This window comes from Parus major, chromosome Z (assembly GCF_001522545.3).
Source record: "Parus major isolate Abel chromosome Z, Parus_major1.1, whole genome shotgun sequence".
Taxonomy (NCBI): Eukaryota; Metazoa; Chordata; class Aves; order Passeriformes; family Paridae; genus Parus; species Parus major.
In genome coordinates, this window is record NC_031799.1 from 52,058,236 (window position 1) to 52,084,328 (window position 26,093).

General features: G+C 36.0%; 1 protein-coding gene across 1 annotated transcript in view; it reads right to left on the reverse strand.

The window, feature by feature from the left end:
* The window catches only part of RASA1 (RAS p21 protein activator 1), a 59,487-nt gene that overhangs the window by 23,764 nt on the left and 9,630 nt on the right, over positions 1-26,093 (reverse strand). Inside the window, exons 2-12 of the mRNA XM_015652412.2 lie at positions 20,189-20,338; positions 18,698-18,833; positions 17,850-17,920; positions 14,883-15,000; positions 13,954-13,985; positions 11,998-12,050; positions 11,222-11,372; positions 8,166-8,244; positions 5,137-5,257; positions 2,932-3,088; positions 1,247-1,334 (exon numbers count right to left, since the gene is read on the reverse strand). Coding sequence (XP_015507898.1) covers positions 1,247-1,334; positions 2,932-3,088; positions 5,137-5,257; positions 8,166-8,244; positions 11,222-11,372; positions 11,998-12,050; positions 13,954-13,985; positions 14,883-15,000; positions 17,850-17,920; positions 18,698-18,833; positions 20,189-20,338 — 1,156 coding nt within the window. The remainder of the gene's footprint in view (positions 1-1,246; positions 1,335-2,931; positions 3,089-5,136; positions 5,258-8,165; positions 8,245-11,221; positions 11,373-11,997; positions 12,051-13,953; positions 13,986-14,882; positions 15,001-17,849; positions 17,921-18,697; positions 18,834-20,188; positions 20,339-26,093) is intronic.

Consider the following 26,093-nt stretch of genomic DNA (forward strand, 5'->3'; position numbering starts at 1 on the left):
AGAAACCTGAAACAACAGTGCTCTGTATAAACACAGTGAATAGCTTGTTAAGCAGTTTCAAAACCAAAAGCAAATTTAACCAAATATTCAGGAAACAGAACAGGGTATTCTATTTTCTACACATTCTCAATTCTTTTACTTTTTAGAAAACAAAAGATTTTACAGATATGACAAAGATTAATTAAGAAGCATAGAATTTAATTTATATATTCTCAATTACAATGTAGCACTGACATGTATATATATGCACTGACATATATATATATATAAACTGACATATATATATAAGTGACAGTACACTGACAGTTGTATGACAAATATCACTACATCATTCTTATGCCATCTCTCCAAATTTAACAACTTGCATTAATTTAACAAGAAAATCTGTGCTTTCCTTTATATACAGCACATGAAAAATTACTATATTTATATACACTTCTTGCTCTGGTGCATATAGTCTCTTATGAATGCTCTAAAATGCTTTCATTCCACTCAAATAACCTCAAACTGCAAAGCTTAACTTCCAATGCAGCGTATACATCAGAGCTGTGAACTTGCAGAGCTTAGAACTTAACAAATATGAACTCTGTGTCATTTTAAATACAATCTACTAGCAAAATAACTTCCCAGAAATAGGCTTCTATCCCACAATTCTTAATCAGTGCACATAACTGTTAAGACAGCTAGTAACTAAAGATACCATATAAAGCCAGAACTGTGCACCATCAGGGCCAAAGATTATGCATGACTACCAGTTTATATACACAGTAAATAACTGGAACAGGCAGTTCAATGCACTTTGGTTGCTGGGCACACATACATGCATTAGCATTTAATTTATTTCACTCTGAAGTAAAATTTTCACTTACTATGCTGTGTTTTGTAACATGGAAAATACCTGGAGAGTAAATTTTTTCTTCTGAATTGAACTATGTCAAAAAACATGTATGATCTCCAGAAACAGAAAATAATGGAAGTTCTGTGCATGGGACCTGACTGGAATTTGTCAAAACTGAAACTCTGAAGAACAAGTAACACAGGTGCCGTATTACCTTTCCCCTCAGAGATCTGCTACTAGTACAATTTAACACTTGCTATACAACTACTAAAACATATAACAACTAAACTACTATATAACTAATAAATATTTGTGATACATTTGCTTCCTGTTTCAGAAGGGCAACATCACTGAACAACACAAGATAAAAAGTTACTGTTTTAACATTTAGCAAATAAAAGCTCTCACCTGCGCCTGTTCTGGAGTTTCGCCTGCAAAGTAAAAGATGTAATGCTCTTCACTGAAGTGCTGAACTACTATCTGAAAACAGTTTGGCCTTAAAAATAAAAAACAACAAAAATTAAGTTTAATTCATCTTCACATGTTAACAGACACCTTCACTACATCTGTGTCAAAACAAAGTTTACACTGAACTAACAGTTTTCTGCTGTTTGTTCAACTGTCTGTAAGGTGCACTGAACAACTGCATCAATTTTTGTTGATCTACATATTACCATCACATGGAAAGAGGAAGAACTCCAACAAGATTTCTCAGATCATCAAAAAAACTGCATTTTGTTTTTGAATGTATTGTGTCATTTCAAGAAAGCTACAGTACATGCAGCCTGCTTCAGAATATTGACACATTTTTAGAACGGTGTGTACTGAACAGGCATATCTCCTGGCTTACAGTCATAGCAAAAAATCAGCTATCTGAAAAAACTTGTCAACAAGGATTATTCCTAGACAGTTTAAAAGCAGCAGAGGTTCAGCATTATTTCACAACCAGTTAATCACACAGTAAGGATTTTTGTTTTGGGAAACAGTATTAACCTAAGAACTCCCCTATATGAACGTGCCCCACAGCTCTCATGACCAGTGAAATGTGTACTAGATCATACACAAAACATTCGAGTGTATGTAACACAAACCTCTATGACCTTAAATGCCATACAAGTACAGACTTCACTGTACTCCTGAGGAAATGGCAGCTTTTTACCAGACACTTGAAGTGCAGGAGGAACTCTGTCTCGGCCACAGCTCCTCACTAACAGCCTCCTAAGCTGCAGCAGCCATGCATGTAACCCTACACACCTGTAAATACCACCTAGCACCCAACTATGCTCCAACTCACAAAACAGGGTTTCTTAAAAGCCGTTTAAGAGAAAAAAACGGAATATTTATTGATTACAATATATACCAAAGCTTTTGGCCTAATTGTCAACTACATAGGGAACATTTCAGTAATGTTTTTTAATAATCTTTATCTATATCTGTGCTCCTCATTCCAGTAGTTAGTTGTTGGAGGTTTTCTTCTAAATTATTATAAATATTTTTAAAACCCCCAAACAGACAGAGCAAAGCATCAGTCTTTGCAGATCAAGACATGCCACTAATTTTAAACATCTGTCTCTAAGTTTTTTCACAAAATAACTAGAAGTTGACTATATATAATTTTTCAATAAATATTAAGATCCTTAGGATAACCAGAATTTCTAACTTCTATCATTTATTATATAAGTAAATGTAGTCATTTCTTCTATAAAACACTGTAATACAGGCCAGTGGTGTTGCTTTTATAACTACCAATAAAAATATATAAACTCTCTTCTTTATTTCTAGTAATATCTAAAAGGTTTCTGATTCTCAACTTTCTTGCTGATAATCACATCCCTTGTTGTCAACATATTTTGAATATCAAAATATTACTGTAAGTAAGATTTGATGTGTAAGTAACTGAGTATAGTAATTGTGCAAAAACAATCTCTGAGGATGTTTACTTACATTAATTAGTATAATACAAAATACTAATTTTTAAATAGAAAAGCTCTGACAGACTTCTAACCAAGTTAGCTTTCAAATACCTATCAAAACAATGCAGAACTTTTAGAACTTACAAAAATTCTTTATATTGAAAAAAGCTGATGTCCTACCTGCCAAATAAACTGTCATGTACTCCATAGACAGAACACACACTAAGGTCTATTAGTCCTTTGGGTTTTGTGGCTCGTTTTTCACTTTCAAAATAAATAAGTTGGGCATCATTTCCCTCTAATATAAAGTACAAGTTTTTCCATCTCTTTCCTTTACCTGTACAAGAATCAAGCAAACAGTTACCAACATGTCAATTTTGTAAATTAAGAAAACAGAAGAGGGCAGTAAAGCTTCTGTCAAATTCTGAAGAGAAGAACAATGTACAGATAATCACACTTGAGTTATAACATCAGTATAGACATTCTATTTTATACAACATGTGACTAAAACCAAATCCTCTTCACAGATGCAGGTAGAGTTGCAAAAGGTTCTTCAAACATCTTCAGTGCTTTGAACAGCATCATGCAAGTGCATATGAGCTGCCCCAACAGTAATCTCTTCTCAGTGTTACACCTGTATCTACACAAATTGTAAATAGTGACAGTGTGGACCCCATTCATTAGATTTTTTTTTAAGAAATTGACTCTAGACATTAGAAAGTTACTCCTAAACTCTGACTGATGTTTAACAGATTGCATTATAGTACCTTAAAACATATAGCAGAAGAACAGAAATGGAAATATATGTAAACTTAAATCAGAATCAACCTGCAAGCACATCGGTATGTAAGAATCTGGCTGGTTCCACTTGCTGCTGAGAACAGTTCTTTGAATTACAATGGATTAGCATTCTGCAACAAATTAATGCTTAAATCAGAGTACCATTTAGAAAAACTTTCAGCCTTTATTTTATACTTTAATCATCATAAATCTACTGGGGCCTCAATAAACTAGTAGCAACAGTGTTTTCAAAATACACACGTAACACTCATTTATTATACTACAACTCCTAGATGGAAAAGTGATTTTATTGCATTTATTCCATATACACTATGTACATCTCTCTACAACAGTACTCCAATTTGCCTCTTTTAACCTAATTTTTCCAAGTCATTCTCACTTCATTCCTTAGTTCACAATATCTCTCTATACCTCTCAGAATAAGCATTCTCTGTCTCAACAAATGAGATGCTTCCCTTGCTCTGTTCAGACCATATAGTTTGGAATTTTTTAATTTTTGTATTACGCTATATGTAAACTCATACCTTCTTTCTTGCTTTTGGTCACTATCCAGATAACCACCCGTAACTTATCCTTCTTGTCATTTGCAGAAATTTTGTTATTGATACTGTTCTGTGTCCATTAATGTTGATTTTTTCAAAAAGTAGAAATATAACACTCAGCAAGGCACTAGCTTCCTCAAAATTTCAAAGACTTGTTCAATGGAAATGCTTCATGGTAATACTGAAGGTTACACTGAAATAAGTCAAACTGTCGCCTTTTAATGTGCTTATTGTAATGTAATGTAATACGTAATATTGTGTCAGCGTTAGAACCCTAAGAAGTCACTGTAAACCTTTGCACGGCAGACTGCATTTTATATTTAAGATTGAAAACATACAACCTCACTTGGAATAATAAAATTAAACCAGCTGTTCTCTGCAGTGAATGTACAGATTTACTGTATTCTAGCTCTCTCAAACCCCTATCAGCTAGAACTTAGTGAGTTCCATATTAAGTATACTTCATGAAAATATATTTAGTTTCACGATTTTGAATACCTTTGACAAGGATGCCTAGTTTTTGTCCTGATTTTTTCAGAACTGCCAACCAAAATGTTCATGCTGCATGTAATCCCATGTATCACACTGTTCTGTTTATCTACTACTTAAGGAAAAAAATCTTTCATACTCCTCACACACTTTCTAGAACCTTTTGCCCACTTCAATATTGCTCTTTCTAGTACCAGTAAACTCACTAAATTCAGCTAGGAGGTGCTCATCTCTGCTCTCTAGTGACCAACATCAGGCATGAGGAAATGGAACCAAGCTGAATCAGGGAAAGTTCAGATTAGATCTTAGGAAAAGGTTCTTCACTGTGGAGGTGGCTGGTCCTTGGAACAGGATATGCAGGAAATGCTCACAGCCTGTCAGGGTTTAAAGGAGCATCTAGATGATGCTCTTAGTCACATGGTTTAGCATTCCACAGACCTGTGAGGAGCATGATCTTTATGACTCACTTCCAATTTAAGATACTGTATGATTCTGTGATCCTTACCCGCTTTTTCTCTTCCTTCAAAAAAAATAAGAAGCAAATATAACTCACTTTTTTTTAGAAGATAACCTTTTTTGACAATATTTTTATAAAAAGCATCCTTTGTTTTCCGACGAATTGTATTGTAGATTTCTTTTCCATCCACTGTATCATTAAGCACTTGTTCTTGGTGCTAGAAAACATGTCAGAAAAACATACTTTAAGCTCAGAAATTGCCATTAAAAAATGCATCCTGTGAAGTTGCAATCAGGATCATCTTACTCAATGCTATCACTGCTATTGCTCTCTCACACATTTTACTAAGATATTCATTTATCATACAATACACTTTGCTAGAAATGTACTATAACTCTTCCCATATTTCCAAAGCTGAAAGAAAACAGGAGTCTTCAATACAGACCAACTTCTACAAAGCAAGTCATTTTCATGTTAAAATAAAAAACATGACCTTTCACTGTGATTTCACAGTGTTAAAATTTATGCCAGTCTTTGAAGATTTATCTAGCTTCTGTCTTCTACCAAAGCTCATAGGCCTGGGTAATCATGGATAATTTCTGAAGCAATAAGAATGGTACAGATCATAATTAAAACTGACTCAAAGTGGCACAGTCCCTCATTAATCTCATTAGAACTCATTAGAACTCACATGTTGTAACTGAGCAGAACTCAAGACAAGAGAAGAAAGCAGAAACAGGAAACAAAAATAAATAAATAAATTCACACAAAAAATGGTAGCATCTAGAAATGCAAGTAATAAATATTACAAAAACCCAAGCCAGGTCTGACCTTACTAAGTAAGCAGATCAACAAATTCTTTAGCCATAAAAAACATGAAAAGCAGGCCTATAAAGATGTAAGGACATCGCTGATATGAAAAGAGACATATGAACTGGCTCTTATATAATATTCTAACTTACTTTCTATGCATATATCTGCAAGAATAATGATTTTATTCAAAACAACAATAGATGAAATGTAATTTGGTAATACTAAGAGAAACTGCAGGACCTACAATGGAAGCTATATCCACATGTTATGAAATGATAATGTAACATAACAATTATCTGTCACGATAATGTCTGTAACACAAGTACAGTACAAGGAACAGTACACAAAACAAGAGATCTAGTGACAAATATTTTTAAGAAAATATAATATTAGACACAGCAATTTTGTCAGATTGACCCTAAAATGATGCAAAACTTTTGAATTGTTTTTTCCCCTCAAAACCACAGAGCACAGTATTATATGGAAAGGAGGTAACACAAAGCTGAACATAAACTGCACCACTGAGAACTAAATTTTTTAATGAAATCACAAGTGTATCTGGCTAGGTTAAAAGAATCTGAAATATTCTCACACAGAAAATGAGTCAATGCAGAGTTTATTAATACAGAAACTAAGTTCTGTGTATATGAAAACCTAAAAGACTTACTGCCATGATTAAAGAGGAATGATGGAATATGAAGTTACTAACAAGTTTTTCAAGGAGTAGTCTCAGAATTCCTATTTGCTTTCTGACCTAATCACATTACTGAGCACAAGGTAACAGGAGGCAACAATGGGGAAGCACCAAGCACCAACACAATTAGCAGTATAGGAAAGACTGCAATAACAAGATACACATCTCCTAATGCAAGACAGCAGTTGCACCCGTTGGTACCTACAGAAAATGAGACATGAATAGCTGAGTCACTCATTGGAGGACTGGGCTGTGATACTGTTTGCTACGCCAACATAATGGCCTCACAAGGATGAAAACTTCTGTCATGGCAGCCCCTAAAGTGCTGTGTTTTGGGTTTGTGACTAAAATAGCATTTGTAACACATCATTGCTCTGGCTCTTATTGATCAGCACCTGCATAGCCTCAAGACCTTCTCCATTTCCCACTCTGTCCCCATCCTCAGTGAGGAGGCCTGGTGGACAAGATGCCAGGAGCACAGACAGCTGACACAGATGATGATAATTGATCTGACAGGTATTTTCCCTGACATGTAATATCATGACCAGCAGTAAGCATGTGGGCACAGGGAGGTCTCAGAGAGCAGCTGGGCATCAGTCTATTTGTGAGAGGTGCTGAGTGATTCCCATCCTCTGTTTATAAAACAGTATTTATCTCAAGCCAGGATTTTTTTTTTTGCTTTTGCCCCATTCCACAGGAATAGGGAAACAGCAAACAAAGGTGCAGATCCTTAGCAGCTCACCAGGGTCAACCCACCACAGAAAATTACATGTATATTCATTAACTGTTTTCCAGAGGGGAAGAGAATAAATTGGAGGGAATAAACTCTAAATTGTTCTGGTACATCTTCAAGAAAGGTGAGTTCACACCAAAACTGGTAGCAGCAAGGCAATCATGAAAATATTACAGATCAGCTTCTGTGTGCTTAGCTCGGTGAACAGAGGAAATGCTCTCATATTAATAAGAAAGATTCCACAGAGAGGTAAGAAATGTCTGCAACTCTCTTTAGGGAAGAGAAAATTTCTGATTTCCATTGATACAGGGAAGCTTGGAAACAGAAAAAGAAAAAAATAGGCATGTAAATTTTACAACTAGATATAAGCTCATGAAAAGCTAAATTATGTGGTGTGTTTATTACTGGTGAGCTCTTAGAATCAACTTCTGCTATGGGACAAATGTGCTTCAGAACAAGTGCTGGAGTCCCAAGCTGTGCAATTATCCCTGAAGCTTTTCAGTGTGTACAGGCTTCCTGTAACAGGGGAAAGACCTCAGACACAGAAGAAAGGCAGCCTGGTTCCCCTTAGCATGGGACTAAATCAAAGCTTGAGCCCAGGAACAGAGCTAGGGGCACAGAGCAGAGGCTGAACACCTCACAGCAGAGACAGAACTTACCATACTTTCTGTTGACTACAAGCCAGTCTTCAGTAAGTGTATGTATTTGAAAATAAAACAAAAGAAACAGATGAGCTGAAAACATTGAAACTGTTGATGACTGACTACTCAAGATGATCTTGCTTAACTACCACTGGTATCTCAGCTGTAATTTAGAACATAAATTGATTTGATAATGATTCAGTCTGTGACTTCAACATCAAAGGCTCAAGAGATGAAATCATACCTGCATTGGAACAGGATCTTTTAAGTAATATCCTTCAACAATCTGTTCTTTTCTGTAGTGCTCAATGATGTCAGCAATACTGTTCCAGTAAGAAAAAGAATATTGAAATGTTAAACACATTCATTTTTCCACTGTTTGAGAATCTGCTTTTCCATGAAACCACAGAAAAATTTCCCTCAAAGTTTTAATAAAATTAGGTGTTAATCATCATAATCTTATTTGCAGGAATGAGGATTTACTAATATACTGAAGTCAAGAAAGTTCACAAAACTGTATTCAGAATGTATTAATCCTAAACTCTGCAAAATATTTTAATGTCTTGCTTAAAATGTCAAATGAGGACACTGCACTTTCCACCTTCAGGTAGTACATGTGCATTACCTACTTTCCAACCAGGCTGAAAATTGCTATTCTAGTGGCAATAATTTTCCAAGTAAGTCCTAGAGTAATTAGCTAAGTGGAATGGGACATACTCTGAGTGAAGCACAATCTCTTTTTAGGAGGACAGGAACAGAAAACAGAAAAGGTCTGTAGGAGGGCTTATACAGATTATCACTAGACATCACTGAGCTATCCTTTTGGAACTCCTCTCTACAGGGAAGCATTTATTCTAATTACCGAATTCAGACTGCAATTGCACTTGGAAGGCTCAGGAGAGAAGCAGTGACAGATACAAGGTGAAATTCAAGGCAATTCAGTTACTCTAATTTATTTTTGCACTACTGGAACTTACACTGTAATAAAGAACAGCAACAGGGACATCAACAGAAATTAATAATTTACATGCAAAATATCAAGCTAGAAAAAGAGCTAAGTAATTATGTAGATAAAAATATACTCAGCACATCTTCTCAATTCATGCATACTCAGTTACGTGTGCAAAGACACAAATAAGGCATGTGTGCAACACAGGAACAATAGCTGATACTATAAAAAATCTCAAAAACTTCTAAATAAGGCTGTATCAAGGCATTTTGGTTGGCTTTTCTATTTCATTCTGAAGCAATGAACTAGCGCAAACTTGATAAAATTACCTTCTCACAAGTATTTTTATTTTTCAGGCACCAAAAATGAGATGAATGTTCCTTCCAGTTCTAATGAAATCAAGTAATTAATTTCAATTTTTACTGAGATGCTGTCTGCATATGCTGTTTTCTACATAAGAATTTCAACTGTGACACACTACAAGAAATAATGACTTGGTCATTATACTTCACAGGTTGAATAGCTACTACCAACTTTTTCTCATCAATGAAACAGCATTGTATGGATTTTCTCACTCATCCAATCAGGAATACCTTGACCTTCAATGCACCATCTGCTTCCTTGAATAAAAATGCCATTAGGATTTCCTCAATGTAAGAAGCAGGTGCCTGCCAAAATTTCTGCAATTTTGTAATACAGGCTGAGGAATAAACTCAGTTCCATTTAAAAAATTATTCTGTAGTTAGACTAACATATAGACTAGGATAAGCCCTGATAGAGCACCTCAGGGCTGCATTCTTCATTACATGTTTGAAATTCCAACTAATTACCAACCTGATACACACAGTAAGTTGAACTAAAAGTAAATTTAAGAGTAGAGTGATAATTCTCCCAAACACACAACAAAAACAAAGATTTTCTTTCAGACTGAGGAAGATGTCTGCCAACTACATACCAAAATACTAAAAAATATTCTTTAAGCACTCTGCCGTAATTTATTGCTGCTTAACTTTGAAATCTTGCTTTCTGTTCAGCTGCATAGAATCTCTTTTCAGACAAATGTAATCTACACCCCAAATGAATCCAACACCATATTAAAAAGTAATCTGAAGCAGTAATAATATAGTAACTTTCTGGAAGTGTACTATTTAATGATATAAATCCATCTGAGACTAATAAGAGTTCTGATAAATTGATGATTAATTTGATATCACCAAGGGTGGGGGGCTCTTGGCCTATCATCCACATAATAAGCCATGCAACTGGAAATCAGCATTTACCTTCATGGAAGCCTAACCCTGCTGATAGCCTAGTTTTCACTAAGGATGGCTGAAGGCCAGACTGATTAATGAAAAAGGTATTCAAGCAGCCTGGGTGTGAAATGGGCACAGATTCATAAGGATCCAATTGTTTAGCCTCACATCATCATGTGAGTGAAGTAATATGAAAAGGACCACTTAATTTAGTGAGGAGGCCTTGACATTTTCTCAGACACACCTGAGCTGCTGAATCTCTACCCAATCAGAAGCCAAGCTGGAAGTGACAGAAATTCTCTGTGTGGGTAATAATGCCCTAGTCCTAGGGTGAGCGAGACTGGAAAAATACTGATTTTTTAAGGCAGGCAATGAACTCTATTTAAAGAAGAAAGTGAGTTTTCACTACTGAGAAGTCTTCTGGGTAGAACAACTCTAAAAAAATACTATCAAAGATGGGTGTGTACTGATAGTTTCTCCCACAAAAGGGGAAACACCTCATTATTTCTCTTTCTTTTTATACAAATTGCTCTATTTTTGCACAGATGGTGAAAGAAATGCATCTTAGGTTTGTTCATTCTAAATGAACTGATCTGTATTTCTGTTCCAAGTACCGTGTAGATATCTCATTGCAATTTAGTAACTTTTTCCAACAATGAAGATGTTTTTCCCCTTTCTTGTAAATACCTATTTCTATTATTTGGAAACTCTGTTGTTGTCTCAGATAAAATTACTACTTTATCTTCCCCTTTACAAACAGACAAGAACACATGGGAGATGCTTCCAAGCTGCTTCAAATAGAGTAATCTCTTAGCTAGAGATACACAATTTATGGATCCACACGATCCATTCAAACCACAATTTACAGAGTGAAGCAACTGGTTGGCAGAAAAAGCACAAATACTTCAAGAGAAACAAGTTACACTTAGACTATTTAAGCTGTGAGAATTTGCTCAGTTAGAATAACTACTAAGGAAATTAGGGGAAATATTTAGTATAAAGGAAACTACAGTCTTAAAATCATAGTAGTAAACGATTATCAGGAACAAGTTATACAAGTATAGGATATGCACAATTCCTTCTGCCACAAGAACTCACCTATTATAGTATCTGCCTCCCATCATAAACTGATTGTTTGATGTTGGACATATTTTAAAACGCTGAATATTTTCACTGGTCCGGAAATAAAGTGAATAATCACCCGGGGTATTATCTGAAGGCCTCACAAGAAAACTGCACACCTGACCAACTGAAAAGACATCATATTAGTGTTATTTTTCTTAGTGATATATGTAAACCCTTACTAAATCTATTTCTACATAAACTAGGAAGGACAGCACACTTGAAGAAATACAAACCCTACAAAGGTAAATTTCAGTAGTGATCTCAAACTAGAAGAACTAGTACTAATCCACCAAAATTAATGAAAAATGGTTCAGCTGTAGCTTGCAACCAAGCCATATCTTAACCATCTCTTCAGAACTGCACACAAAAAAGTTTGGTAACACTTTCAAAAAACCACAATCTTTGTCCCAGTATTTAAAGGATGGTATTAAACAATATGGGTCAGAAGTACTGTTTTCATTTAAAGAAATATTTGCTTTATAAAAGTGAACTAATTGAGTCCATATATAATAATTTTAAAATTAATAAAAGAAAAAAAATATTAAATTAACTTTACTTGAGAACATATTCAGTATTGACAGCTCCTAAAGTTTTCTTCCAGTGCAGTATTCTACTGAGAGAGCACCCAGAAGGGCAGAGGAATCTAAAACACTCGTACGTTCAGACATAAAAGGAAGTTTTGCCACGGTTTAATATTAATAGGATCACTTTGTGCCTATCACTATGTTTCACATCAGAAATACATGTACCTGTCATCAGCAAATTGTAGGCTTCTTGTTTGGAGATCTTCCCATGGAACCATCTTAACAGAGATGAAGAGAAAAATTAGAAAGCAAGACTACCAGCTCTCTTTTTTTTGTTGTGGTGACATCCAAGGCTCTGGCACCTATGAATTAATCTTTATTTAAAAAGACCCAATATATCAATGTATATGCTACTTAATGATTCTCTTCTACCAATAGCATGAAAAGACTAACATTCATAGGTATATAAATAAATTACTCTCAATAAAAATATCCAACATTTGGAGCTGATGTTCAAATACAATTCTGTTTAGAGATTGATATGAATTGTCCAAAAAGCAGATAATTTGATAGGCATTATTTGAAGTCATACAGCAATGTACTAGAATCATGAAATCTAAAGCTCAAACAAGAAAACACATACAGAAAACCTCAAACTCAAACTTGCCAGAGCTGTGGAAACAAAATCTAGCTTTGTTAGATTAATGAATACAAACTGCTTTGATCTCACACCTTGGCCTTTCCCAGAGTCCTGCATCATCGAGCAGTACCGCACAAAAGCTCACAGCCTCTGCCTAGTCTCGGCCTGATATTTGCACTATTCAGAAAAGCCTGACATGCTACAACTCAATAATCTGCATTTAAAGGAAAGCTAAAGATATGGTGCTTTTATCTATGAGAAAAGATCCCAGTTTCTAACTCTCTCTCTACTACCTTCAGATACTAATTTAAGGATTCCTCTGAAAGATAAGCAGCTGCTGAAGGACAGAATCAAAGTTCCAGGTATCTCCTACAGGCTACCTTCCAAACAGAAAATATCCACTTTAGAAGACATCCATACTGCCAAATTTACTAGCAGAACATAGTAAACCAAATAGACCACCAAAATGCCTCCTTCTGCCACCAACCTCCTGGAAAGTGGGAAATAGCAAAAAACCAGCAAGCACCAATATGACAAACAAGTGAGTACATCAGATTAAGTCATCAAGGCACTAGACATTTTTCACAACTATCTGCCACTTGTGAATGTCCTATGACTAGTTACCTGGGAGAAGAGACCTCTCTTCTGGCTACAACCCTCCCTTCAGCCATCTGTAGAGAGCAATGAGATTCTCCCCGAGCCTTGTTTTCTCCAGGCTGAGCCCCACCAGCTACCTCAGCTGCTTCTCATCAGACTTGTACTCCATACCCTTCCCCAGCTCCATTTCCCTTCCCTGGACTCACTGCAGCACCTCATCATGTCAGCACCTTTCTTGCTGTGAGAGCCCAAAACTGAACCCAGAACTCGGAAGAGTGGCCTCACCAGTCATGAGTACAGGGGGACAGTCACTGCCCTAGTGCACACTATTGCTGACCCAGGCCAGGACGTCATTGGCCTACTTTGTCCCCTGGGCCCACACTAGCTCATGTTCAGCCAATGCTGAGCAGGTGTTTTCTGCTGAGCAGCTTTCCAGCCACTGCCCCAGCCTGTAGCACTGCAGGGATTGCTGTGAGCCAAGGGCAGGAACCATCGCTTGGTCTTGTGCGATCTCATGCCACTGGCCTCACTGACCCAGCCTCTCCAGAGCCCTCCTACACTCCAGAAGATCAACACTCCTGCCCATGAGGCAAACTGAGACCCTGTTCTAATAGCACTCTGGTATAGTATTTAGAGTATTTACAGAGTTGTATCTCCAAGGCAACTGTGTTCAAGAAATACTCCACTGTGTACATTTTAGCTGAAAGTAGTCATACATAGCCTCATCTAAGATTTCAGCACTGCAATACCCATTAGCAACAGACATACCTATCACAGGATTTTTTCATGTTAATTATCCCTGGATCTGCAGCAGTTAGTATATACTTAATCTTGAGATTAAAAAATAAATGTCTTTGGCCACTTTCTCAAAATCTCATAAATCTCATAGTGGAAGTTTACAGACAGTTATAATTCCTTTTAAACAACAAACCAAAAATCCTTACATTTTGCCTTCATGGGGATCTTCTTCTCTTCCCTATGAGAAAATTAACATATCAAGTAAATGACAACAGTACAACTCAATTTAAAAAAAAAATTGTAAGTTACAGCCTTCCGTAGGAAAAAAAAATAGACATTTAGAAATCCGAGGCATTTTTTAACTAAAGGGCTTACTGCAGCCCTATGAAAAATTTTCCTCTTCATTCATTAGGTGAAAATTCAGCAAAAATGTTATTTCTGATGATTACTTTAGTCATGATTTAACTGCTTTAGAGATGGTAACTTGTTAGAAACTTTCAACCTGCTCAGCCTTCCTAAGGTTAAATTGACACAGACCTATCAGTCTACAGATCAACAGTCCAGCACTGCCACTTCAGTTTAGCTATTTACATCCTGACACAGGCCATCTATGAGAAGCATCTCCAGTAACCTTGCTATTAGCAAAATATGGACTGTGTAAGAATATATTACAAAAAATCAATTTTTTTTTCTCACCAATAAATTTTTAAACCAAATTTCATCCTTGAATAAAGAGAAAGACCTACAACAATGCACAATTACATTCTGTTAATTTAATGAACATTTTACGGCAATTCCAATAACAAAATGCAACTTAATGATTCTTCACCAGGACAGCAGGTTTTAGGGAAATGTCTAGGAAATTTACGGTACCATTCATTTGTACTTATCTTTGGACAACATATGAATAAACATTTTTTGATAATGAATTAGGCTTAAAGGTTTGTTTTAGTATTTTAGAACTACTAGATAAATTTATTAGTTTAGAAAAATACATAATCAGAAAACAGGCAAATAAATTTCACTAATTTAAGACTAAAATTTCACTAAATTAAGACTTCACTAAGTCTTGTTCAATATTGTTTTATCAAAAAATTCCATTAATTTAGGAAATCTGAATATAAAAATTACTTACCACTTCTTCTACCAGGTCTTCCACAATAAGACCTTGTTCATCTGTCCGTAGGTTTGTAACCCACATCCAGCCATCTTCCAATTCATTATGGACAATAAACATGTCTCCTTTAAGGAAACTGAAGAGGGTTACAGCAAGATTTAAATCAGAGATACAATCGTAATATAAAGTTTAATTAACACAATGAATTCTTGAGTATAATTTACACAATATATTTAGGAAAACCTATTTGCAACAAATCTAATATCAAAGGAATTGATATTCCAAACACATGTGTATTTTTCCTCACAGTTAAGTGGCTACCATAAACAAGTTTTCATAGCTTTGATTTATGTTTAGTATTTAATATATACTTCAGTGCTGTCAAAGTGTGATAATGTATGAAGCAAAAATAACACAGCAATATAAAAATACAGTAACACAGTTCTTTTATCAAGAGAACTCAAATATGAAACACAAGTAAAATAATCCTTAGTAGTCTCTAAGAAAATAATATTTCTTTCACTGTAAAATTACCTTGCACAATGTAAGTTGTGGAATACCTATTCATTATGTTCTCACATATGAAAACAAGTGATCCAAAAAGAATATGGAACAGTTACCAAAGATGCCATGCAATTAGCTACAAGCATAAGCATTAACATTCAAAATCAGCAAATCACAGAATCAAATAGGTTGGAAAAGACCTCTGAGACTACTGAGTCAAACATACAACCAAATACCACATGTCAACCAAATAACAGCACTAAGTGCAACACACAGTCTTTCCTTAAACACCTTCCGAGACAGTGATTCCACCACCTCCATGGGCAGCATTTCACTGTCTAATCACCCTTTCTGGGAAAAATTTTCCCCTAATGTCCAAGCTAAAGCTTTCCTGTAGACTAGAGGGGAATTTAAGATTATATCCTCTCATACTGTCACAGGTTGCCTGGCAGAAGAGACTGAACTCTGCCTGGCTACATGCTTCTTTCAGGCAGTTGTAGAGGCCAATAAGATCTCCCTTGAGACTCCTTTTCTCCAGGCTGAGGTGCTGCAGCTGCTCCAGACACTTTACCAGCTCCATTACCCTTCTCTGGACACACTCCAGGACCTCAATGTCTTTCCTAAATTGAATGGCCCAGAAGTGGACATAGTACTCAAGGTGCTGAGCACAGGGAAAGAATCACTTTCATAGTCCTATTGGCTACAGAACTGCTGATCCATGCTAGATGGCCACCTGGCTCATCTTCAGCCAGCTGTTGACCAGCATCCCCAAGGCCGTTTTCCACTGGGCAGCTTTCTAGCCAGTCTTCCTCCAGCCTGTAGCTCTGCAGAGGGTTTTATTGTGGCCAAAGTGCAGGACCCAGCAGCTGGTCCAAGGGAGTTTTCAGTCCTGGAAGACTACTGCAAGTTACTTCTTAAATGTTAAGAATACACACTCAGGTCACATGAAAACCTTCACTGCAGCACAGAATTTCCAATCATGTTTCATGATGCACCAAGGTATAGGAAAAACAATAAATAGTTAAACTATTAACTACTATTAAGTGCCACTTCAACTCAAAATTTCATAGCAAAAGTCTATGGCATGGCTTGCATTTGAAGTGGGCTAACAGAAAAAACAAAAAGCAACAAACCACTGTCAAAAACAAAGAATAAATTCAACTGCTATTCAGCTTTAACAGGTGACAGACGAGAGAACCCTCCATTACTGTATATTTACTGCATGGAAGACATGCTGAGATTAATTCAGTAATACTTCAAACTTACTAAATATTAACTATGATATTAAAATTCTGTCAATATTCTCTGAAATACATAATGTTTTCAAGAGCATATCAATTAAATCTAGAACAAACAGAGAACTTTGGTCTCAGCTATGCCATGAAAAGAACTGTTTTAGCCATGTAGACCTCAAAACCCAAATACCAAGTAAGCATTTCAGCTCTATCCTAAAAGAGGAAGAAAAGGTTTAATTGCCTACAATTTTTGTTAGGACAGCAAACAGTAAAATGCTATTTCCTCTTAAGCTGACAGGTGCAATAAGGCATGTAAAGGACTCCATATTTTTTTTTTTGTTCTCACACATATTAGAAAGCCTTAGTTGTAATGTGCCATTAGGGAGCCCCTTCCCAGTCCTAGTACCTTACTAAAACACATAATTATAAAAACAAATATCCTCATATCATCCTTTAAAGGATGAGACTTGACTGTGAGTCTTGGAATAAATTTCCATTCAAATGAGGATACAAAGTTCTCATATATTCCTCTACATTTTAAGAAAATAATAAGAAAATAATACATTTAAGATAATAAAACCTAAGAAAATTCTCAATTCAATATTTCTTAAACTGGTATATTACATCATCTTATGATATCTGCCTCATTAGAGAGATGAGAAATCACCACAAATCACTTTCAAATCCTCCTGTTTTTTCATCTGGAAAAAATTATCTCAAGAATGCAGTATCAATCCCAAGTAACCAGATAATGGTCTTCTATTGAAAGACTCACTTCTTCCATTCTAAATTTGTAAGTAGTCAAGGCTCACTTTCTCTTTCTAGTAATCTGAATTGTTTTCCTTAGTAATAACATCTACTAATAGTTCTGTAGCAGTTCAGAAAAAAGCCTAGCTGATTTCTTTCACAGACTCAGATAAGGCATTTCTATATAGAATTCTTTGGCACATAAATTTACTATTTTCAAGATATTTCAAAATTATAATATTACTAATTTTAATTCAATGTACCTAATTCTATATAATTGAATTCTATGTAATGTATGTTCCCTTACAATTAATACAAACACATATACTAAGAACAAAATGTCTTATTTCCCCAAAGAACAGAGATATACCATCCTTTAATCTAACTGTCAAGTTTAAGATGCAACTGGAAAGTATTTGCATACAAACACCTACCTAAATTACTACGATTTATAAATACTTTTGAGAATTTCACAGTGACTACTGTTATCCAAACATACCTTATTTCATCAGTTTCTGGCACTTTGGTGTAAGGTAGAATTGCTCGAACTCTCCTTCTGTCTTCCACAGGCTACAGTTTAAAAGAGAGCAATGTTTTTTTCTCTGCTCTGTACTGTATATTCTATACTGCAGAATCATTCTCCCCAGCATTATGCTATTCTGAAGCAAAGAACTGGTAACATCACTAATACCTGCCTTGCCAGTTTTATATTTCCAAAGCTCAAAACCACTGTCAGCTAGAAATGTATAATTTGTTGGCTAAGAGAACATTTATTTTACATTTTTTTTTCACTTAGAGCAGAAGGAATGTCCAGAATTTTAACATTCAGAAGCATCTTTATTCAGGTTTTGGGTTTTGTTACAGGGGATATTTTGCAGTGTTTTGTTTCATTTTCATTACTTTTATTGTTTTAAAGATGGGTATGTGAAAGAAACCTTGGTTATCTCCAAGACACATATTTGAAACCATTGTTAGATATGCAAAATGTCACTAAACAGCGATGGTTACATTACAACAGTGCTTTTTAGCCAAGAGCACAGTATTTATCTTATTCTTCTCTGTCTACTTAAAATGATTTTACTACATTGTGCAATAACTGCAATACCTCTATCCTCCACATTATGTAATTTTATTAAATAGCAAATGTTTTTAATCATTTAATGCATTTTTATAATTTTTATCATTTAAATGTAAAAATACATTTTTATACCACTTACAGTTCCACATATGCCTATACAAAACTACAGGAAACTTTCTGAAATTTTTTTCCCAAAGGAAATTCTGAAAAATGATTAAAGTTACAAGCATTTTAATAAATTACTCTTCAGAATTTTTTATTTTACTTGCCTCTGGAGGTGCTACTGGAAATAAGAGCTTTTCCCCTTTTAGCAAGCAGGACACATGACTGTAATAACCAATCAGGTCTGAGAGTGAAGCAAAGCGACGCCCACCAATGTAATAGTCTCCACACATGGCAATAATCCTGTTAATAAAAAAAAACCCAGAAGCTTGAGATTAGGAAATTTTTTGCTACCAGTTTCTGGCTTTTATTTTTTGAAGAAAAGAAGATTAAGATCATGTTTAATTCTTAAAACAGTGCCTGTATTCAGCAAAATACAGTATTACAGGGTCTCTCTAAACATGTAAGTAAATCTAAGGAATATTTTACCCAAATATTCACATAAATATATATATAGTATGATCTATCATTTTTTTATCTAAAGAAAGTGCTGATTCACAGAAAAAGATGGTACATTTATCAGGACCAAATGAAATCAGAAAGAAAAAAATCTAAGAGTGAACATCCTGGAAAAATGAAATAATGAACTAGTACACAACAGTATTATTTATTGTATCATGCACAACATATACCTTTTATAACAGGCATAAAGCAGCAAAGTACTTTAACAAAAAATTACTACACTTCAAGACTATACAATGACAAAAACAAACACCATCAAAAATTAGTCATTTTATTACAGTTAGTTTAGCATCCATATTAAAAGTTAAGAAATTACTTTGGAATAATCAAAGTATCTCCTTAAACTCAATTTAAAAATTTGATATCTAATGGGAAAAAGCTCACATAATCATTTCAGCAGTTTAAAAAAACAAAGCCTTCTTACAAAACTGTTTATTTTCTTTAACGGTGTATTTTCTTAAAGGAGAGATTCTTTAATGCATAACTTGAATTAAAAGATGTTTCTCACAAGAAGAAATGTAAAATGCCTACAAAGATGAATCTTCAGAAATTAAATCCAAGCTCATAAGCATATAGCATTGCAAGGGGAGTCAGAAAACAACGCTCACAATGCTCAGGACATATGCTGAAAGCTATTTCCAGCAAAGCTTTAGATCACTAAACATGTAATCTATTGGTGTCTTTTGCTTTGGGGTTTTTGTTTGTTTGTTTTTTGGTGGCTTTTGTTTTGTGGGGTACTTGGTTTGGGTGGGGCTTTTTCCCCTCAAAATTAAGGAAGCAACTAGATGCACTAGCACTTTAACTGTGCTAACTACAATGATTACTATAGAATAGACACAAAACAATCTCTTTGACTGACTAATGAAACCTGCATGGTGATTTAAGTCTATTCAAACCACTTTAGGCAAGCCTCTCTATCCAGGTATTTTTGGTTTCCTCACACTTCGTTCTTCATCCTATAAAGTAATTTTAAAGTAGCATGTTTTAAAACAACCAAACACAAGTAAAAAGCTGTACCATGAAAGCATAAAGAGTCAAAAATACTGCAATATAATACAATCACTGTTCACTTTATTGTGTTCTGAAACATAAAGTAGATAGATCACAGTATTCAAAATAAAACACTTAATGCTCACCTAAAATGATTGACATTTGTTTTACTAAGGAATGAAAGCACAAATGAACCTGGTCTCCGATCACTCTCTCGAATAAGGTAACTTCCAGGTTTTCCTGCTTGTCGAAGACGTTCTTCTGCAATTGTTCTGTCAAGTTTTCCGTGATACCACCTAGAAAAATGAGTAACAATGTATCACCTTAGAACTGAAAGATTTTGTTTACTCTCACAAAATAGACCCGTGACAGAAGAAAATCTTTCAGTCAAAACCCACATAACTCCAAAACTTTGTTTCAAAGCTATCACATTGTTACAATTTCAACCTCCTAGTTTACTTCTTCCCAAAAAAAACCATTATTTTTAGCGCAGCAGAGTTTTTCAAATAACCTGCTTTTCCCAAGGAATAGCACTAAAAGGCAAAGGCTCTACATATATCATCAGTTTCCATCTCCTCCCTAATTTGTTAACTTTAAATAAACAGGAACTGAGGTGACTGACCTGACTTGAAAGAACTGTAGTTTATGCCTACACGGGTGTCAGTTCAGGCTGGGTATTTCAAAAGCACAGAGAACTGAATTCTGTCAGACTGTTCCTCAGCTGACAGAGATGTTGCTGCAGCAAAGTCAGTAAAGAACTGGACAGCAGTCACCAGGCCGCCATCCACCCCCAAAACCACCCTTCCTAATCACAATGTGCACCCTTATGAATCAAAAGTGAGTGCCAATACATGGTAAATCACAGACTGCAAAATATGACAAAGGAAATCTTTAATCTACTGCTACCAATCAAGCATTCAATCACCTGTCTCAGTTTATTTACACACCCTTTGTCAGCACACTTATTCTACTCCAAATGATCAAGTATAACTTTTTTTTTTCAAGAAAGCAGTACGGAGAGCAGTTTTCATAGACAGCCATTGCTCTCATTACCTTCACCAAGCCACAGCATGTTCCAGAGCTATATACTGCAATAATTCATTAGCTCCTCCACCTAATTTTGCTTGATTAAACCTTTAATTTTTACACTCAGAAACTGTCAGCTTCAAAACAGCCACTGTTTTAGACAATTTAAATCCTTCACCATTTCAGATCATATACCATTTAATTCTAATAGTTCACAGACTGTTTTACAAGATTCACAAACATGCAATTTAGAAGATATGTAAATGATCTCTTGAAGTAATATATGCAAAAATATCAAATATTACACAGCACACCATTTCAAAAAATAAAAAATTAAAAGCTGAGCTATTGATAAAATCTGAAGCATGATAAAAAGAACAAAAGCAATTTTTTTCTACAAAATGGAAACAAAAGCTTAGAGAGCTTTTATCAGAACAAAACCTTGATAAACTAAGCCAAAAAACCAGTTCACGAGCAGAAGCAGCACAAGCACAGATATAGTTTAACCTGGCTAAACTAGGTGCTTGCTAGCATTGCTGCCCTTCGCTTCTCTTCCTCAACCTGATCAAAACAAGTTAAACCAGTAGAAGCATTCTTGTGTCTGTACAACTTTTAAAACTTCAAACTGCTGCAGGCCTAGTTATATTAGCAAGAGCCTGTGTCATTTCATTCCAGAGCAAAGCAGCCTCATGAACAGAAACCTGTTGTTCAAAGACAGTTCACAAAGAAGCGGATCACATCTCCCCTGCTAGGACGGTCTTTTAGGAAATGAAGCAAAATCAAGACTGTTGATTTTGAAGTAACTGGGATGAAATATTCTGTGCATCCGTGTGCACAGCACAGCTGAAACCTGAGTGAGTTTGTTCTCAACAGGTCAAAATTAGGCATTGCGTTCCTGGATAGAACAATTTTCATAAAGTATAAAACTTCTCAGAGACCCAAGAAACTTCCCTGATGAAGAAAATAACATTTCATTTCATTAAATCTATTTTAGACTAATAATAGGTTCATTGACCTTTTCTTTGTTCCTATATATCACCCACTCGAGGAAAATAATCTTAATTCTATTGAGAGACACACTGCATTACAATGCCAAACTTAAAGAAAGGCACAGTTTCAAAATGGAGAAGTGGAAGTCTTAGAAAGAATGCAAATTACCTCTAAAAAAACCTACAGAGTAAACAGAAAGGCAGGATTCTATGCAAATAAAATAGTTTTTCTGTAAGGACCAGGATTTCTAACAACAATAGCACAAATTCAGGCGCTCTAATTTTCAAACAAAAAGGACACCCTCCTTGCTGGTGACAGCAAAACATATATATACTGGTAACTATAACTATATAACTATAAAATCCCACATATTGGAGACCACATTCTCTAACGAACAGGCTATATATTTTTTGTCCCATTCTACACTTTCCTATCAAGTGTACCAGAAGACATTTATTACCTGGTAAAGCAGAGGAAGTTTGTTTTCTGAAATAAAGATATTAATTTCTGAATGCAATTAAATTCAGTGTCACTGGGCCCATATATAAGATGTTAACTTCTGATTGCAAAAAAACACTGTATTTTACAGCTCACTCTTCATTAGTGTAATGTACCAAATTATCCTATAGCACCAGAGAAATAAAAACACTAAATTTAGTACAAACAACAGTAAAGCAGTCAGTCTTGAGCAAAGATATGAGAAAATAGCTCAAGTGATATCCTCAGGAAACCTCTGCAGATTTGACACATCTTTAAAAAATAGGATACACACTTAAGTGCAAACACGTATATACTATTAGAGTATGCAAAACGGTTGTCATGAAATAATGGCATTTTTTCAGAGATCCAAGTTTCATCAATAGATGAAAACAGTTTATTCAAGCAATATACAATCTAGGAGCACTGAAAGACATCACTGTCAGAAGAGCACATCTTATAGTCCATCCTGCTATCACCAGTTTTCAGTATTATAGAAAGATACACTCTGCAACTTCCCATCATTATCTTCTAGGACTTTGACAGCAAACAGTAAAGACTGTTTTACAAAACTGTATTACTCAACCTCATTGAAGGATATTGACTAATCTAATGAACACTAATGAAAGATTTTAAGATCTCTTATTCTGTATTATCAATTACAAAGGAAGATCCCTCCAACAGTCAGTGCTATCCAAAGAAAGTACAACAGAAATGTAAATTACAGAGCGAGCCATACTCCTAATTTCATCTAAGAATAGAGTGCAGAACAATGCAGTTGCTGTTATGATATGCATTAAAAGACAGTAAGTAGCCTTGTAAGCATATATTATAAAATAATTTAACAATAAAATATCCTATCAATTGTAAGTTACAATTCAGTGGTTTTTTCTGCAACCACCTGTCTAACTTGCCTGCTTTAAGAAACTTGTGTAATTGTTCTTTACTTTGCTTCTAGAGAATACCAGTAAAAGGCCTCCATGTTTCAGAAACCTGTCAAATCTTTGCATGAAAATACTCCCATCTGCCAGATTATTTCAAATGTAGCATGTTTAAGACTCCAACCCTATCTATCACAATTTAGTTACAGCAGATAGGACAAAGACACAATTTCACAAAGAGCTTCTATATCCACACAAGCAATATGCAGGTATGCAGAAGAATGGTGCCTATACCACTGCCACAGGTTGGGTTGACAACACACAGGGGCTGACAACCACACGCCAAGTCATGAACTCATGGAATGAGCTGTACTGCAGAGCTGTGACCTCTGGTCCACACACAAACAAGAGATTCCTATATTTTCCCATGCTCTACAAAAGATGCTGGGTAGTCACACCAGCCCCTTAGGCCCAGCCAGCCCCTCTTGCTGTGAAGAGGAATGCAGTTACACTGCATCCCTTTAGCAAGTTCACAGTATAGCTATACAGCTTCTGGCCCACAACACCACAAGGCCCATGCAAGGAACAAGCCATTCACAAAGAGGCAGCAGATGGTGAATTTACCATAAGGAAGGAGGCAGCTGCTCTTACGTGTGGAAGCGTGTCAAATTGTACAACCAAATCTTTATTTACATATTTCCTTTTTACATGTGGTTAAAGCAAGTATGAAGCTTTGCTACTCTAGTAAAGCATTCTGCTCTTACAGTATACTGCAATTTTTACTTAGGAACACTGCAGGTAAGGGAGAAGAGAATGCAAGAGGAAGTGCTGAAGGGGAGTAAAAGTCAGTTTCAGTAACTTAGTACAAATACAGATGTTGGTAACAGCTACAGAATTCTCTATTTCCATCTAGCAAAAGCTATGGCACACAGGAAAAACAGTCTTTAAATGCCACATCCACTTCACTCAAGACTATTCTCAGCCATACCTTAATGCTTCAAGAAAACTTGTAGTAATGATGGAGAACTTGTAGGAATCATGGTCAGAGCTCCATTACTATGAGTTCAGACTCTGCCTTACTGCCTTTCACACATTTGAGATCCTTAGACTATGAGCTCTGTTTCAATTAGAGCCAAAAGAGAGCAAAGATTTCTTTGAACTGGGGAAATCCTCAGTATAAAAAGACACACAAAAATCTCAACACATTTTATGAAGACAAAGGGAAAAAAATTACACAACAAAAAATCCTGAATTATTATTTTTGTCTTCTTATTCTTTAACATCAATCACCCTCCTCTCAAGCCTTCAATGTGAAGATTGTCTTGGTGGGTGGCTCATGGTGATGGGGATATACCACAGTCACGTGTACCAGGAATTGTCCCAGTTTCCCACCAGCACCCTCAAAGCTCAGGGGATATCACAAGAGGTGTAAACTCAGCCTGGAATCCTGTGGGGTGTGGAGCCAGGACTGCCCCTTCCCTTCAGCAATGGAGAAGGGCCACATGGATGGCAGGTGAGCATGGCTCGCCTAGGATACTGTTACCCCACTGTGGTTTTCAGCAGTGCGACCAAAACCTGCCTGCTTGCTTCTCTCATTCTCTGCCGCAAGGGAGCCCAGGGCCAACGCCTGGGTGCTGCCAGGAGCCAGGGCCATCGTTACCCGGGAAGGTGCCACTCTTGTATGGGAGCGCTGCCGCTGGCCACACGACAACGCCCGCGCCGTCCCTGCCGGATCGGGGCCCGCTATCGCCTCCTGCCGGCTGCAACACCGCCACTGCCGCTGCCCACTCACTGGCGCCCCTGCAGGTCGTGGTCGTAACTACACCCAAGGGGAAAAGCGGCCCTCAACAGGTGAGAACACTTTTATATATATATATATATATATATATATATATACACATATATACATATATACATTTGCTAGTAAAGAACTGTTATTCCTTTTCCCATATTTTTACCTGGAAGCCTTGTAATTTTTTCAAGTCACAATAATTTGGAGGGAGGGGTTGTTTTTCAATTCCAGGAAGGTTTGTACTTTCATTGGCAGATACTATCCCTAGTAGATTTTAAACCAATACAAGATTTAATGCTCTTTTTTACTGCTGAAGTTTAATTTCAGTCTTATAGCATCTCCCAGCCTAAAACCGCACTCTCGGTTTAACTATTTTTATCCAGATTCTGCCTTTTGTCACTTTATTCCCCATTTCTGTCATATCTGTAAGATGTGATACCGCCTTTGTGCACCTAATTTGTAGAGATAAGACTAAATTTCAGTTAGATTATACTACATTCATATCCTTCTTCCATCTTGTTAGTTATTATTCAGTAGTTACCAACTTTTAACCAAGTCTTTGCAGTTCTCCATCTCACAAAACTCTGCTACCAGAAAAATACCTACAAATATACCAGAATAGATGCACCTTTAAGAGAAGCAGTTGAAATTAACTTCTAGCCAAGTGTTCTTTGTCCAGTGTGCATGACCCTGAGTGTCACATACAGTTCAAGGAACATGAGGGAGAGATTTTCATCCCTTTTGCTTTCCTATGCATTTTTCTAGGAGGCACTTAAGCATACCCATGTAAGCCTAACAAAGACTCATTCTGCTTTCCTCATCTGACTATTCCAAAATCCCTGAAAAACAGCAAGGGGAAAACTGAACTGTGCTGTGCTACAAGAC